This window comes from Nelumbo nucifera, chromosome 1, assembly GCF_055504915.1.
Source record: "Nelumbo nucifera cultivar China Antique chromosome 1, China Antique-T2T, whole genome shotgun sequence".
NCBI lineage: Eukaryota > Viridiplantae > Streptophyta > Magnoliopsida > Proteales > Nelumbonaceae > Nelumbo > Nelumbo nucifera.
The window spans coordinates 79451671-79467558 of NC_142649.1; the positions used below are offsets into that span (position 1 = coordinate 79451671).

The 15888-nt window shown below is 42.7% G+C and overlaps 1 protein-coding gene across 8 annotated transcripts in view; it reads left to right on the top strand.

The window, feature by feature from the left end:
- The first annotated feature begins 1157 nt into the window (after positions 1-1157).
- The window catches only part of LOC104605631 (helicase-like transcription factor CHR28), a 42338-nt gene continuing 27607 nt past the window's right edge, over positions 1158-15888 (top strand). The window contains exons 1-8 of one of the 8 annotated variants that reach the window (XM_088886768.1): positions 2076-2246; positions 4231-4324; positions 4772-5062; positions 5358-5465; positions 5598-6520; positions 6640-6711; positions 7139-7216; positions 7309-8179. In XM_088886768.1, coding sequence (XP_088742894.1) covers positions 2091-2246; positions 4231-4324; positions 4772-5062; positions 5358-5465; positions 5598-6520; positions 6640-6711; positions 7139-7216; positions 7309-8179 — 2593 coding nt within the window. In that variant the 5' untranslated portion in view covers positions 2076-2090. Of the gene's footprint in view, positions 1719-2032; positions 2247-4230; positions 4325-4771; positions 5063-5357; positions 6521-6639; positions 6712-6734; positions 6879-7138; positions 7217-7308; positions 8180-15888 lie in introns of those variants that run through there. The other 7 variants (XM_010270468.3, XM_088886771.1, XM_088886766.1 and 4 more) reach the window with 7 other exon arrangements.

Genomic DNA, 15888 nt, shown 5'->3' on the forward strand with positions numbered 1-15888 from the left:
TCCTTAGGTCGGGATTACATCTTTTGTGGTGCCAAGGTGTCATAAGGTGGTTCGGCATGCCACATGTTGTTTCATGATTGGCCAGTCAAATCATCCTCTATCAATTTCTATCATTAATAAAATAATTATTCTTTATCATACTTATATATATTTTTAATATAGTTAATTAATATAAAATTCAAAAGAAGGAAAGTTAATACCTAAATATAAGATTTAATAAAAGAAAATTAAATGAAGAGAAAAATAATTATTAAAATTACATTTATACGGTTTAAGATATTTTAATCAAACAAAATTTCCACAAGTGCCTACTTTGCAAGTGTATCATACGTGGGAATATGAAACAAAGGACAGACCTACACTAGATTTCTAAATTGACATCAAATACTCCCACTCTATACACCATTCCATTCGTAAATTGACATCAATTTCGAGCAGGCACCTACCCAACTGGGCCTAAAATTTCTGACCCAGCCTGGACTGAACCGTCATTCTCCCAATATAGAAAGATGCCACTCCTGTTGCAGGTGTGTCATACGTGAATTAGGCCCTGAGACTGGGTTGGTCCAAGTGTCCAACTTTACATTCTCGGCCCTACGGCCTTATTAATTATCGTACAACTTCGAATCCTCTGAGAAAGATTCTCAGCCAATCCTCACGGCTCACCCTGACGTCTGAGGCCACGCGTACGGTCTGGCGCTATTTCTTTCTTGTGATTGGACAAGTTTTACGAGTAGCTCTGTAGACTAAACAAACTCCCAGTCCTATGAGTACTCAAAACTACACGTTGCTCAATTCCTTCCAGAGTCCTACTGTACTGTAACTCCGAGTTTAGTTTTCATCAAATGCACAGTTGTTACTTGCTACGTTTCCGGTTTTCGTAACGGCCACGAGGTGTTCGAGGGTTTTTTTTTCATAATTTTAATTTTTGATAATTATATTTATATAATTAAATCCTGAAACGACAACACGGCCTAGAACTCTGGAAGAAGAAAAACTAGAAAACCGCCTGTCTTTTTGGTTTACTGAAACTCCGAATTTTAAAAAAGCAGAGCAATTACTGAATTGGGCACGTCTTTTTTTGATAAGGCGACAAACTGACTCTATGCCTCTATGGCAGATTGGCAGTTAGTTGTTCTCTCTCTCTCTTTTACTTTTTTGTGGGGGTTAAATAATGAGGAGCACTTCATCTCTACACGAACACGACGACTACACCTGTTATCGCGTTGTTTACTCTGATCTCACGCGTTGGTTTCCCTCAACAGCTTAATAGCCTAACCATATCTCCTCCCGTATAAAATAAAGGAAAAAAGAAGTCGTATCAGCCGAAACAGCTATGAACTTTCGGGGAATTGGAGCTGACAGGTCGACGACGTTGCAAACGAAAACCATCGTCTCTAAGCATTCACATAGTCTTCGCTGAATTTCTTCGGAATTGTGCTTTTCCCAATTTCGAAGTTGTGGGCTCTTCAAATTTGAATCGAGGCGCTCCATAATTCGGGTCTGGTACTGTAGGGAATTAGGGTTTTTGAAGCTGGGGGTGCTTGGGGGGGGGGGTTCTATGGTATTTCTCTGATATGTTGAAAGCAGAGGAGAGTTCGAACTGGTCGGAGGATTCCTTTGACGTGGAAAATGGTTCTGATAATCTTTCAATTGATCTTGATCAGTTATATGCCATTCTTGATGGAAGTCCAAACCAGCCACATGGCATTTCCGAGGTATGTGTTTATTTGAATTACGCTCATTTGTGCCCTGTCCCGAATTCACAAAAAGAAAATCATCTTAGGCTTAATTTGGAAAGAGCATAAATACAAATATGTACAATATAAATAAATATAAAATAATACAAAATGCAAGGTTTTGCACTCATATTTGTATTTGTACTTCTTCGAAACTGAGCCATAGGATTGGGAACAATTTAGATTGCATTTACTTGACCAATAAATAATAGCATAAACCTAACATTAAAAACAGAAAAAGGGTAAAGATTCCGCATAGAAAGAAATGAGAACCATTTTCCACGTCAAAGGAATCCTCCAACCAGTATCTTCTCAAACCGTAACTGGCCCTCGCTCTACATACTGTTACGGATGGCATGCAATGATATGCTGAAAGCAGAGGAGAGTTCGAACTGGTTGGAGGATTCCTTTGACGTAGAAAATGGTTCCGATGATCTTTCTATTGATCTTGATCAATTATATGCCATTCTTGATGAAAGTCCAAACCAGCCACATGGCATTTCCAAGGTATGTGTTTGTTTCTTGCGAACAAAAACTGTGGCGATTGTTGTTTTGGGATTTGAATTACGCTCATTTGTGCCCTGTCCTGAATTTGGGTAACTAGTATTTCATTCTCCCCATCACAAAAAGAAAGAAAACAAAGACAAGAAAATCATCTTAGGGTTGGGAACAATTTAAATTGCATTTACTTGACCAATAATAGCATAAACCTAACATTAAAAATAGAAAAAGCATAAAGATTTCGCATAGAGAAAAACATGAAACATTGCATGGCATCCATAACAGTATGTAGAGTGGGAGTCAGTTACGGTTTAAGAAGATGCTGGCCTTGTTTTTAGTATAAATGATCACAACAATAGTAATGACACTGAAATACATTTCATGGAGTGACTTCCATGTTTACAAGCTCTAAAATTTGTAAGCAAGAAAGTGGAAATCAAGGTTTTAAAACTTTGATTGCAATGTAACCTTCATTATTGTGGACGAGGAATTAATTTTTGGAAGTGGAATTAATCATGGAAACATTATAAAATACAGAAACCAAGGGAGCATCATTAAATTATTACAAACCTAGGATAAAACATTACAAAATGATAGCAGTAGCACCAATAATGCCACTAAACCAGACTATTTGAAATAGGAAATAGGATATAGATATTAACATATGTAGTCATGTGTGTCTGATATTCTCACATTGAGATGTTATTTACAATTTCAGTTGATATGTTTTCATGCTTAGATCATTATCAATATGCTGCATGGACAGCTGCACCATCTTGACCAGATCTGGTGGTTTTACAGTTTTGTCGATCCCCACTTTTTGTATTTCCGGAATAACTGGCAAAGTTGCTTTTAACCTGGATAATTCTCTGAAATCTGGATGTGTCTAAATGAACTGCTTGAGTCAATAGTTGAGTGTCAAGTGCCAACTAGTAGAATTAATAAGAAGTTTCAAACCATATCATTTGTGAATGCCTAGTGACAAACTATAAAGTCATATGCCAATTTGTGCATTATATCATTATATAGATATACTATATGGACATTAAATACATTTTAATCGTGTATTCTAAACAAAGGAAAATGCACTTGGGGAGGTACAAACTTGGGCTCATGCATGGAGAAAGAATAATAACAATTTTGCTACTGCCTACAAATATTTTTTATAAATTTTATACTTAGTAACGGCATCATAGAGCACTGGGTCAACCCAATGGTGAGACCATTTTACCTGTGACCCTGTAGGCTTATTGGGTTTGTGAACAATCTGGTTTTGACAAAACTGAATGTAACATTGAACTCCAACCAGTCAAAACTTGTTGAAAATCGTCTGTGACTTCGATTAGCAAGGTTAATAATGTCAGTTCTGTGGAAGTTTAGAACCATGATGGAAATTAATCTTTGTTGTTATCAAAATGACCAAAATACCTCTGTATCCAGAATCCTATTCCCAAGGACTTCTAAGCTGCTGTCTTAACAGCTGTTATTGCTTTCTTTCTATATGAATAAATCTTCAAAGGCATGGTATCATCCTTATTACTGTTTCACAGAATTTGCAGGAAAATCTATTTGTTAATTGCATATCAGGAATTTGTGCCAAAGAGTTTAAGACTTTAAGGATGTGAACAGGATTGATTTTAGTAATTGGACAGAAATTGTAAGACATTGGTATATTTTGTATTTTTCCTGTTCTTTTATGTTTAGTGTTCTACACTATGGCTGGAACTCTCCCTGTTCTATGCTTTTTGATATCATTCTTATCTTAACGAGAACTTTGTTATCCATCAAAAAGGGAGAGGAAGAAGTTTAGCAATAACTACTATAGAAATTAGGGGCCAAATAGTTATTTTATAATTGAAATATTTTCTAGATAACTTTCTTGACTCGATATGCATATTTTCTACTATTATGCTTTTTTTTATCCATTTATTTCCCTTGTCTTCCATGAACACTCTTTCATCAGCTCTTAACAATGTGGCACCTTCTGCAGACCAATGCAGGAAATATATCATCAAGGAATGATTTACAAGGAGAGTCAAGTTTTCTTGCTTACCACCATGAGAATGTGTCCCAGCCACAAAATGGTAACATGATTCATTTTGACTTGGTATTTCTTCTTTTGTTGCCTATGTTACACTTATTTACTGTTATGTTGTTTTTGTTGTTGTTGTTATTTCATATAAGAAAAGCTATACATTAAAGTCATAAAGAAAAACTAAGGTGGTATTTGATAAATGCAAAATAAATTTAGAAAAGCCTCATTCATCATTTAAGTAACTTGCTACTTAATTGCTGAATGAAGCATGGGAATTGTGGGGTGATTGTTTTATCCTTAGAAATTTTATTGTATACTAATAGTACCCCGTGGATTTAAGCTTTTTTTTTGATAAATTGGATTTAAACCTTTTTTAAGTTTTAAGCCTTCTCCACATTCAGCTTTCAGAATCTATTTCAGCCGTTACCAAACACACCTATGCCTTTCAGTATGCGTGCATTAATCGTTTCTTGCTTGAATGCTGAGTTTCTGTTAGGTATCTATGGGGTGGCACCTCCAAAAGGAGCTGAGGTACCAGGATCTTTCATGTTCTATCCTTCAGATTATACACAATTTTCAGATTCTAGGACAAGCATGGGCTCAGAGTGTTCGTTTGAGACTCCAGGAAGTTCTCAAATGGTGTCTGATCATGTGAAGATGGAAGATCCACCACAGATTGGCAATCCTGTATGCAGTTCTTTGAGTTTTAATGACCAATTAACTGTGCCATTCTCAGAATGTAACACTTGCCTTGATCAGAGGGTTGGAAGCTCTGTAAATCCTCCTGGTAAGGAACCACCATACCAGCTAAGGAATTTTGGCACCGAGTTTAATTCTTCTGCAGGCAATGGTAATCACATTTCGTATTGTTGGTGACCATGATCTTTGTTCAACTGAAGATGAGGTCACCTTGGGAGCTCAATAAAATTGCATGTGTTACCATATGCCTGGTTAAGACATGTATCTAAGTTTGTACTGCACAGAGTAATAATTAGCTACATATGCCTGTTCGTTTCACCTGTGCTTTGTGGATTCTAGAATGAGTTTCATGTTCATTAACTTGTGGGTATTCTAAACTGCAGGTGCTTCACCTTACATGGTGATGGAAGAAGCAGGTTTGGCTTTTGGGAAGTATAGTGCTATATGTGGAAATAGCATGGACAATATGGGAAAACTTGAAGAAAATTCATGTAAATATCCTGAGGAGGCATATTTTTTGGATGTAGATATAGGTCAATTTCATACTATACTCAATAGCAGTCAGGTTGCTGATATCACATGTGAAACTAGTCATCATTGTTCACCACTAACCTTTTGTACAGATCCTAGTGCCTCTGATGATAATGCTACTTTAGTATGTTCTTCAAGGCATTTCCTGTCTGATTCTTCGGTTCTGCAATTTATGTCAACTGTGGGAGAACAAATCCACACAAAAGATGAAACAGAGGTTCACCTGCTTCCAACTCATAATATATGCCAAGGAAGTACGATGACAACACATGGAGGAAGAGCTGACACATTTGTTCAAGAAGAATCCATAATGGATTATGCTCATATAAATATGTCTCAGGGTATGGGTTTTAAGTGTGAAGCTGGTTTGTATCATTCACCAATTACTGGATGCTCTTCTTCTGATGCGAAAAATGGAGCTTCTTCTGACAATCATTCAAGGCAATCACTTCATACTCTTCAATCATGCAATGTAAGTGAGGAGGAGGTTTGCATAAAGGATGAAAGAGAGGATGAGCTTCTTTCTTCTAAGAGCACACCTTATGATGTAAAGGTTCTTGAGCCTGTCCCCTATGATTATCATTCTCCAATCAATAGAAACTCTGATGCTAGTGCTGGTGGTGAGCCTTCAATTCATAGTGGCTCAAGACAATTGTTTTCTGATATTCAATTATTTACCTCAAGTAACAAGCAGACCATATTCATGAAGGAAGAAAAAGAGAATATACTGCTTCCATCTGGTAGCATGAATTGTCATTCTGTAAAAGTCACTGGTGAAGTTGTCCACAAGAGTCTCTCAGGGCATAGGGCCCATGTTGATGATACTGATGATGCTGATTTATGTATTCTTGAAGATATCAGTCATCCTATACAGCCATATACATCATTAGTGCATGAAAAACCCCCTGTGACCACAACACATTCTATGAATAGAAACTCTCTTTACCATACAGGAATTGTAAACACATGGCATAGAGCAAATGATGAGAGATTAACCTTCAGGGTGGCGTTACAGGTGATAACCATAAATTTTGTTTATTTTTTTTGCTGCTCGAAGAAGTGGTTTTGCATTTGCATATGTTCATGTGTGTTTCTCTACATTTATATGGACCTAAGGTTGAAGTGCATTTGCAGGATCTTGCTCAGCCTAAGTCAGAAGATAATCCACCAGATGGTGTTTTGGCCGTCCCCCTTCTGAGACATCAGGTTTAGGTTTATCTTTTAAGTCCATTTATTTGGCAAGTACAAGGTTCTAGCATGGTTTATAGTTTGAAGTCAGCAAAAGAAATGCATATTAGCTTGCAAACATGCAGGGAAACCATTTAATGGGTCCCAATTAAGACATGATCTAAGTCAAAACCAATACAATCCAGGTGACTATGATTGTCTATCTAATCTTTTCCTTGAATATTAAAATCTACATGATGGTTGAATGATCAAGTACATGCTAATGGCCATAGTCAACCAATAAAAATGGTTTAATCTAGGTGATATACATTAATGAGACTGATTGAATGGTTCGCCTTCTTGTATTGTGTGACTGTAAGGCTAGAGATGGATCATCCTTTATATTTGTGAGAAGTAATTCCTTATTTTTGACATCCCAAATGACTTTTAATTAACATTTGGACAGCGAATTGCATTGTCATGGATGGTGAAAAAGGAAACAGATAGCTCACCCTGCTCCGGAGGAATTCTTGCTGATGATCAGGTTTATTGACCAATAACTTAAATTTTATCTGTTCTTGGAACCATTTTAGTTTTTTTTTTTTTACAATGGCTTACATGATAATTGCCTAGCAGGGATTGGGAAAGACAATATCAACAATTGCACTTATACTGAAGGAAAGATCTCCCTCCTCCAAGATTAGTTCTGCAGTTGCAAAACAAGGGGAATTGGAAGCTTTAGATTTAGATGAAGATGATGATGGAGATTCTGGTTTTGTTAAGAAGTCAGTGAAGAATGAGAATTCTTCCATGATCATGAAGGGTAGACCAGCCGCTGGAACATTGATTGTATGTCCTACCAGTGTCCTCCGGCAATGGGCTGAAGAGCTGGATAGTAAGGTCAGCAAGGATGCTAATCTCTCTTTTCTTGTATACCATGGAACCAATCGAACAAAAGATCCTTATGATCTGGCCAAGTATGATGTTGTGCTTACAACATATTCCATTGTAAGCATGGAGGTTCCAAAGCAGCCTCTTGTGGATAAAGATGATGATGATAAAGGGAAGGAAGAAGCTCAAAGTCTGCCACCTATGGGATTGTCTTCCAGCAGAAAAAGAAAGTATCCCCCTAGTTCTGATAAGAAAAATCGGAAGGATAAAAAGGGAGTGGATGGCACATCACTTGAATCTGTTTCTCGTCCTCTTGCAAGGGTTGGATGGTTTAGGGTAGTATTGGATGAAGCACAGAGCATTAAAAATCACAGAACTCAAGTTGCAAGGGCATGTTGGGGACTTCGAGCTAAAAGGAGGTGGTGCTTGTCAGGAACACCTATCCAGAATGCAGTTGATGATCTTTATAGTTACTTCAGATTCCTTAGATATGATCCATATTCTGTTTACAATTCATTCTGCTCCATGATCAAGATTCCGATTAATAAGAATCCAGCACATGGGTACAAAAATCTACAAGCTGTTCTGAAGACCATAATGCTTCGTCGCACAAAAGGTGACATTCCAGATTAGACTCTCTTGTGTTATAATCTTTGGTTCTTCAGTGGATGATGATAATAGATCTTTTTATTTACTAACTTTTATCCTCTTGTTTTTTTTTTTTTTGTCTTATCTTTTTGGTGGGAAAAAATCATCTCTTTGTCATCCTCATTCATAGATCTACCCAAGGCTTCAGTTCTGGAAGTGATGGCCCTGGTGCCCAATTGGTTGAGTTTCTAATTTTCTATTACCTTTTTAACTGTTTAGTACCACAATTCTTCAAACCTCATTGTATTTGGTAGTCGAATTTCCAGGATGTTGATTATCCCTTGTTCAGTTTCTTGAACTACACCATTAGTAGATGGATGTACTGAGTCTCCCAGTTCCCCCTTGGGCACTTTTTCTCTTGGATGGGATCTTTTTTTTTGTCTGCACTTCTGAAGGTATTTCAATAAAATAAACCTACTCAAGTAGGGTTTAGGTCATAGCAGTACCTTGGTTGAGGTTTATGGTTGGGTATTGGATTCTGTATTTCCAGAAGGCATGTACTTAAGGAATAAGCCTATGGAAAAAAGATGATTTTTCCTAACATGGCATTATCTAGAAGGATAATATCAAGCTTGCATATGTTTCTGAGGATCCTTTACTGTTCTTTTGATCATCTTGAGTGCTGCATACGAGGATACAATGCTCCTCTGCCTTGTGGTGGCCCCCAAAATAAATAAGTACTAAAAACATGGAATAGTTATCAGCTTCATCATTGGCTATTGCCTCAGCAATTCCATCAGGTTGTCATCTTGAATTTATAATTTGACATGATTGTGATCAAACACATCATGTGGAAAACAAATTGAACCACAACATATCTTCACAGCACTATGAATAGCTGAAGTCTGTAATAACACCTGAAACAGTTACGTTTTGCCCAGCCTTGGTATCTAATTTAAATATCTTGGACTTGCCCCTCCTGGAAATGGAAAGGGGTTCTTTCTTGACCATTTGATTCAATTGGGTCCTAGGGTTGCTATGCTTTGGTTAATGATTCCTTGTGCCATCTCCTAGGTGGTATGAAAGGAGTAGAGTAAAAGAATATCTGAAAAATTTATAAGGCCTTTACCTCGTGTTGATGGTTTCTTTCTTCTTAATGGATTAGGATATTGTCCTAAATGAGTAGAAAGATTGAGATGCAGAGATATTGTTCATAGGCGGTTCCCTTTTCTTTTATTTATATCCTTTTTGTACATCTAACATAACACTTGCATGCATGAAAAGTATTTTTTATTACTCATAAAAAGGAAAGTTCCATATCCATTCCCTTGAGTGAAGACACCAGACTACTTTGCCAGTTTCCCTTTCAAGAGCCATATTTATTGGCTGAATTTTAGGTTTACTGGCTTGCCAAAAGAGGAGACCACCAAATATTCTGAAATCCTAATTGTATTGTAAATCCTAGGGTAGGCTGAATAGAATCCAATTGTATCATAAATTGTAATTCATAAGAGATAAGATGTTATGGGCCCGAGCGTAGGATCGTGTCACGGGTCGTTCCGCCTTCGGAGCCTCAGACCTTTCCTTGCCCTTGGCCTTGCGTACAGGCCCTATTTTGACGATCTCAGGGGTGATTTGTTCAAGAGATCACCGAACTCTCCTCTACTTCCTTTCTTGATTGAAAAATTCGATGCCTTTATTCAATAATAGCGCCTCCTTAAATAGGCGATTACAAGAGGAGGTTTCCTTGTTGGATTAGGCTAGGCTAGTCCTAGCGGACTTAAAACTCCTACTTCTAATTAGACTACTTACTTTTAATGGTACTACAATTCCGTCTAAGACTAGGGGATAAGATAAGGGATAAGGGGTAAGGCACGATCTCTTGACGTCTCCGGATAAGGGTGGGTCCACCCTATGAGCTGTCGTGTGGGCCCTGCTCTGTTGCTGCTGCCAGTGTGCGTGCGTGCGGTACTGCGCGCTGCGCGAGGTGCCACCGCCGCGCGGTGCGTGCGCGTGGTGCCGCTGCCGCGCGGTTCATGGTGCTGCTGCCGTGCGGTGCCTATCGTATGCGCGCTGCTGCCTCAATTGCTGCCGTGTGGTGCGCGTGCTCATAACATCACTTCCCTCCTGGACTACGAGCTTGTCCTCAAGCTCGAGGTCTGGATAAGCGTTGTGGAGGACGGTCCAGGGGATCCAAGTTGCCTTTGCTGGGGGTAGTCCCTCCCATTCGACTAAAACCTCGAAGGTGCCTTGATGGACGCGGGACCGGACGAGGGCACCAGGCTGGAGGATAGGTTTACCGTCCTGCAAAGGGGGTAGGGGAGGTACCTGGACGGGAGGAGTGCCAACATAAAGTTTTAAGAGGGATACATGGAAGATGTCGTGGATCCTGCTGTGCTCCGGAAGCTCGAGTTGATAAGCTACCTTTCCTATCTTCCTTAGGATCTTGAAAGGCCCGTAGAATTTGGGGGCCAGCTTAGGGGGCCCCCGGCGCCTGAGGGACAGCTGCCTGTATGGTCGGAGTTTCAGCCAAACGTACTGCCCTGGTTCAAAGGTGACTTCGCGGTGTTGCTGATCATAGGCATTTTTCATATGTGCCTGCGCCTGCTGTAAGCGCAAGGAGACTTTGGCCAGTAGGGCGTTGCGAGCCTGTAGGCTGCGGTCCACTTCTTCTAGTCGCGTTGAGCCCGGCTCGTAGGATAGAAGGCGTGGAGGGTCTCGACCGTACACTACTCTAAAGGGAGTCATTCCAAGGGAGGAGTGATAGGATGTATTGTAGCAGTATTCAGCCCATGGGAGGTACTCGACCCAGCGCCGCGGCTGGTCGCCCACAAAGCAACGAAGGTACATCTCAATTGTCCGGTTCACCACCTCTGTTTGACCGTCTGACTGTGGATGGTAGGCTGAGGAGAAGGCGAGGGCCGTGCCTTGTAATCTAAAGAGCTCCTTCCAGAATGTGCTTGTGAAGATCGGGTCCCGGTCACTGACAATGGACTCGGGGAGTCCATGTAAGCGGAAAATGTGGGTGAAGAATGTATGGGCGACCGAGACTGCAGTATAAGGATGGGATAAAGGGAGGAAGTGAGCATATTTGGAGAACCGGTCTACCACCACGAACAGGACTGACTTCCCCCCAACTTTGGGCAGCCCTTCGATGAAATCCATGGAATATCGGCCCATATCTGCGTTGGGAGGGAGAGGGGTTGGAGCAGGCCCGCGGGGTGCAAATTTTCCCATTTTTGTTGTTGGCACACCGCACAGTTCTGGATAAAGTCCCGTACCGAGGCCTTCATAGCTTGCCAGTGGAAGTTAGCGTGAATGCGATGCAGCGTTTTCTGAATGCCCTCGTGTGTCGAGTGGTGTATGCTGGCGATGATGGAGGGGATGAGGGGGCAATCGGCGGGTAGGTAGATCTTCTTTTTGTAAAATACCAGCCCATCGTGGAAAGACCAGTTTGGGTTAGCAGACCCTGACTGTATTTGTTGGGCTCGGTCGTTCCATTCGGAAGACTGCAACAGTGCGTTCCGAATGTCTTCTAGCAGGGTGGCTTGTGGTTGGGAGATCGCATGGAGGATCATACTATCTTCCTCTCGTCGGGACAGGGCATCTACTGCATGGTTCAGGGATCCTGCCTTATAGTCCACTCGGAAGTCGAACCCCAAGAATTTGCTGACCCAATGTTGCTGTGGAGAGGTGGTCAGTCGTTGTTCCAGCAAGTATTTGAGGCTATAGTGGTCTGTTTTGACGACGAAGGGTCTGCCCCATAAGTACGGCCTCCAGTGTTGTACTGCCTTGGCTAGGCCAATGAGCTCGCGTTCATAGGCGGGTAGTTTGAGGTGGCGGTCGGCTAGCTTGCAGCTGAAGAAGGCTATCGGGTGCCCTTGCTGTTGAAGGAGGCTCCTATGCCTGTGCCGGAAGCATCACACTCGACTGTGAACTCAAGGTCGAAGTTCGGTAGCTGGAGGACTGGTGTGGAGGAGAGGGCTTCCCTTAGGCCTACAAAGGCTGCCTCGGCTGTGCTATCCCAGTGGAAGGCGTTTTTCCTGAGCAGGTTGGTAAGCGGGGCTGCTAGCAGGCCGTAATTCTGAACGAACTTTCGGTAATACCCTGTTAGCCCTAGGAACCCGTGGAGGGCCTTGGCGGATTGTGGCCGGGGCCAGTCCTTAATGGCCTGAACCTTGGAGTTGTCCACGGATACTCCTTGTCCGCTGATGACATGTCCAAGGTAAAGGACTTGGTGTTCCCCAAAGGAGCACTTGGATCTTTTAAGGAAGAGTCGGTGTTGCTTTAGGAGCTCGAGCACGACCCGTAGGTGTTGAATATGTTCCACCCACGTCTTGCTATAGACCAGGATGTCGTCGAAGAAGACTAGCACATATTTTCGGAGTTGAGAGTGGAAGACTTCATTCATCAGGGCCTGGAATGTGGAAGGGGCGTTGCAGAGGCCGAATGGCATAACTAGGAACTCGAAGTGGCCATGATGTGTCCTGAAGGCTGTCTTCTCTACATCCGCGGAAGACATCCTGACCTGGAAATAGCCTGATCTGAGGTCTAACTTTGAGAAGAACTGTGCACCGTGGAGTTCGTCCAATAATTCGTCTACAATGGGGATTGGGAACTTATCCTTGACGGTTCGGTTGTTGAGTTCCCTATAGTCTACACAAAATCTCCAAGTCCCATCCTGTTTGGGAACCAACAGAACTGGGGAGGAAAAAGGGGAGTGGCTGGGCCGAATGATCCCCTGCTGTAGCATGTCTGCACATTGCTTCTCTAGCTCATCTTTCTGTCGGTGGGGGTAGCGATAGAGCCGAACAACGACCGGGTCTGACCCTACAATTAGAGGGATCCGGTGGTCGCAGGCTCTAGGAGGAGGGAGGCCCTTGGGTTCTTGGAAAACAACCGAGTAATCGGTGAGAAGTCTTTCCATATCCGTGGCGCGTGAATTCTCCCCTTGGAGTGCATGCAGTTGTGTCTTGGACCTTGTCCTGGTTCCCTGCCAAGTAACTGGTTTGCCATCCAAGTGGAAGGTCATAGTCAGGGCAGCGAAGTCCCACAGGATTGGGCCTAAGGTGATCAGCCATTTGATGCCTAGGACGATGTCAAATTCGTCCAAGGATAGTACAAATAAATCTGCCCTGAAGGATTCTTTTCCAACCTGAATTTCAGTGTTCCTGCAGATACCGGGGCTGTGGACTCTTTCCCCATTCGCCACGGCTACCTGTAGTTGTGGCCTGACTTCCATGGGCAATTCTAACTTGCGGGCCGCCCGATTGCTGATGAAGTTGTGGTGCTTCCGGAGTCCACCAGAATGCGCACGGGTTTCCCCGTCACTAGAGCCCTTAGCTGCATTGTCTGGGAGGTTTTGATACCTGTGATGGCGTGGAGTGAGATTTCTGGTTCAGTTGGTGTCGGCTCTTCCTCATCCTCTTCAGCCTCGTCTACTAGAAGGCAGAATAGTTTCTTGCATCTGTGCCCTGCGGAGTATAGATCATCACAATTGAAACATTGTCCCTTCGCGTGCCGTTCTGCCATCTCGGCTCGAGATAGACGCCGGATGGGGGGTGACACCCTGCTGCTCCCTGTCTGTGATACTGGTCTGGAGGGGTTACCGGTGTGGGTCCTCTGCTCCCTGTTGGGCGCAGGGGTAGACACTCCCTCTGGCCTTGACGGTGCCCAAGTCGTGGCTGGCCGTCTAATGCTGAAGGGTCCCTGAGTGAGCTGCATCTTCCGTTCAAAGGCGCGGGTGAGGTTCATTGCCGTAACCAGATTTGGGGGGTGCTGCATCTCAACGTCTACCCTTAGGGGTTCTAACAGCCCTGCTGTGAACATGTCCACTTGCTGATCTGGTCTAACTGTGGCTGCTCTGGCAAGCAAGGTTTGGAACTGGCGTTGGTATTCAGCCACGGTTCCCACTTGCTTGAGATTGATTAGCTCACCCAACGGGTTGCTCGTCATTGGGGGTCCAAACCTGAGGAGGCAATAGGACCTGAACTGCTCCCAACTGAGCCCTGGTTCTTCTTGCTCCACGCGGTAGAACCAGAGTTGTGCCTCTTCCGTAAGGTGGAAGGCTGCCAGGCTGACCTTGTCTCTGTCATCCGTGCGTTGGTTGCGGAAGAACTGCTCGCAGCGGTACAACCACCCTAATGGGTCTCCGGTGCCGTCGTAAGATGGAAACTCAAGCCGGCTGTACTTGGGAACAACTGCAGCCATCGGTGCTGCGGCTTGATGTTCGTTGGCTGATTCTGTCCCGTCCGTGCGGCGACTGCTGGTAGAGGCTAGCCCCTCTGAGTTCTTTTCTTTGTTGGAGAGGAACGCTTCTAACAGGCGACGCAGCTCCCGAACGTCATCTTTGACCTCTCGGACCTCCATACTGGTTTCTGCGAGCCTATGCTCCCAGTTCATGGACTCTGAAAGACAGCGGCTCCTGTTCCCCCATGACGGTTGGCTCTGATACCAAGATGTTATGGGCTCGAGTGTAGGATCGTGTTACGGGTCGTTCCGCCTTCGGAGCCTCAGACCTTTCCTTGCCCTTGGCCTTGCGTACAGGCCCTATTTTGACGATCTCAGGGGTGATTTGTTCAAGAGATCACCGAACTCTCCTCTACTTCCTTTCTTGACTAAAAAATTCGATGCCTTTATTCAATAATAGCGCCTCCTTAAATAGGCGATTACAAGAGGAGGTTTCCTTGTTGGATTAGGCTAGGCTAGTCCTAGCGGACTTAAAACTCCTACTTCTAATTAGACTACTTACTTTTAATGGTACTACAATTCCGTCTAAGACTAGGGGATAAGATAAGGGAGAATGGGATAAGGGATAAGGGGTAAGGCGCGATCTCTTGACGTCTCCGGATAAGGGTGGGTCCACCCTATGAGCTGTCGTGTGGGCCCTGCTCTGTTGCTGCTGCCAGTGTGCGTGCGCGCGGCACATGGTGCCGCTGCCGTGCGGCGCGCGGTGCCACTGCCGCGCGGTGCGTGCGCGCGGTGCTGCGCGCTGCGCGTGGTGCCGCTGCCGCGCGGCTCATGGTGCCGCTGCCGTGCGGTGCCTATCGTATGCGCGCTGCTGCCTCAACTGCTGCCGTGTGGTGCACGTGCTCATAACATAAGACCAATCTATTATTTTAGAAATTTGTCAAAAAATTAAGAACACACATACTAAACATTTAAATATACATAGAAAGGTAATTTTACTCTATTTTAACTCATATCTACTATATGTGTACTTAATACAACCAAGTGTACCAAACATGCATTAGAAGCACTAGAACAATTTTATATTTACCCACTATGATGGGAAAAAAACTCAATAAGGTTTTTAAATAGAGTCTTGAATAACCTAAAGAAATCATATTTTAGCAAGGTTTTTTTTTTTTTTTTTTTTTTTTCTGTTTTTTAGGGTAAATTGCTGAAACATCTCCTGAAGTTTCTGATCATTGATAAAACATTCCCTGAAGTTTAGTAATTGCAGTCACCTCCCATAAACTTTCTGATACAGTTGCAAATAGACCCCCTTTGTTAGAATCCTTTAACAAGATCCACAAAAATGTCCAAAATACCCATAAAGCTACTATTGAGGCTGGTTTTTATGGAAAAAAAATACAAACTTTATGAACAACAAAAACAAGAAAATGTAAAGTTGCAGCTTTACCTTTGAGTGATTCATATGAAGGGAAAATTTGGAAAATAAATCAATTTCAGAAAAGAGATTGAAAGGGTTTGAGTTAGTGATTCATATGAAGA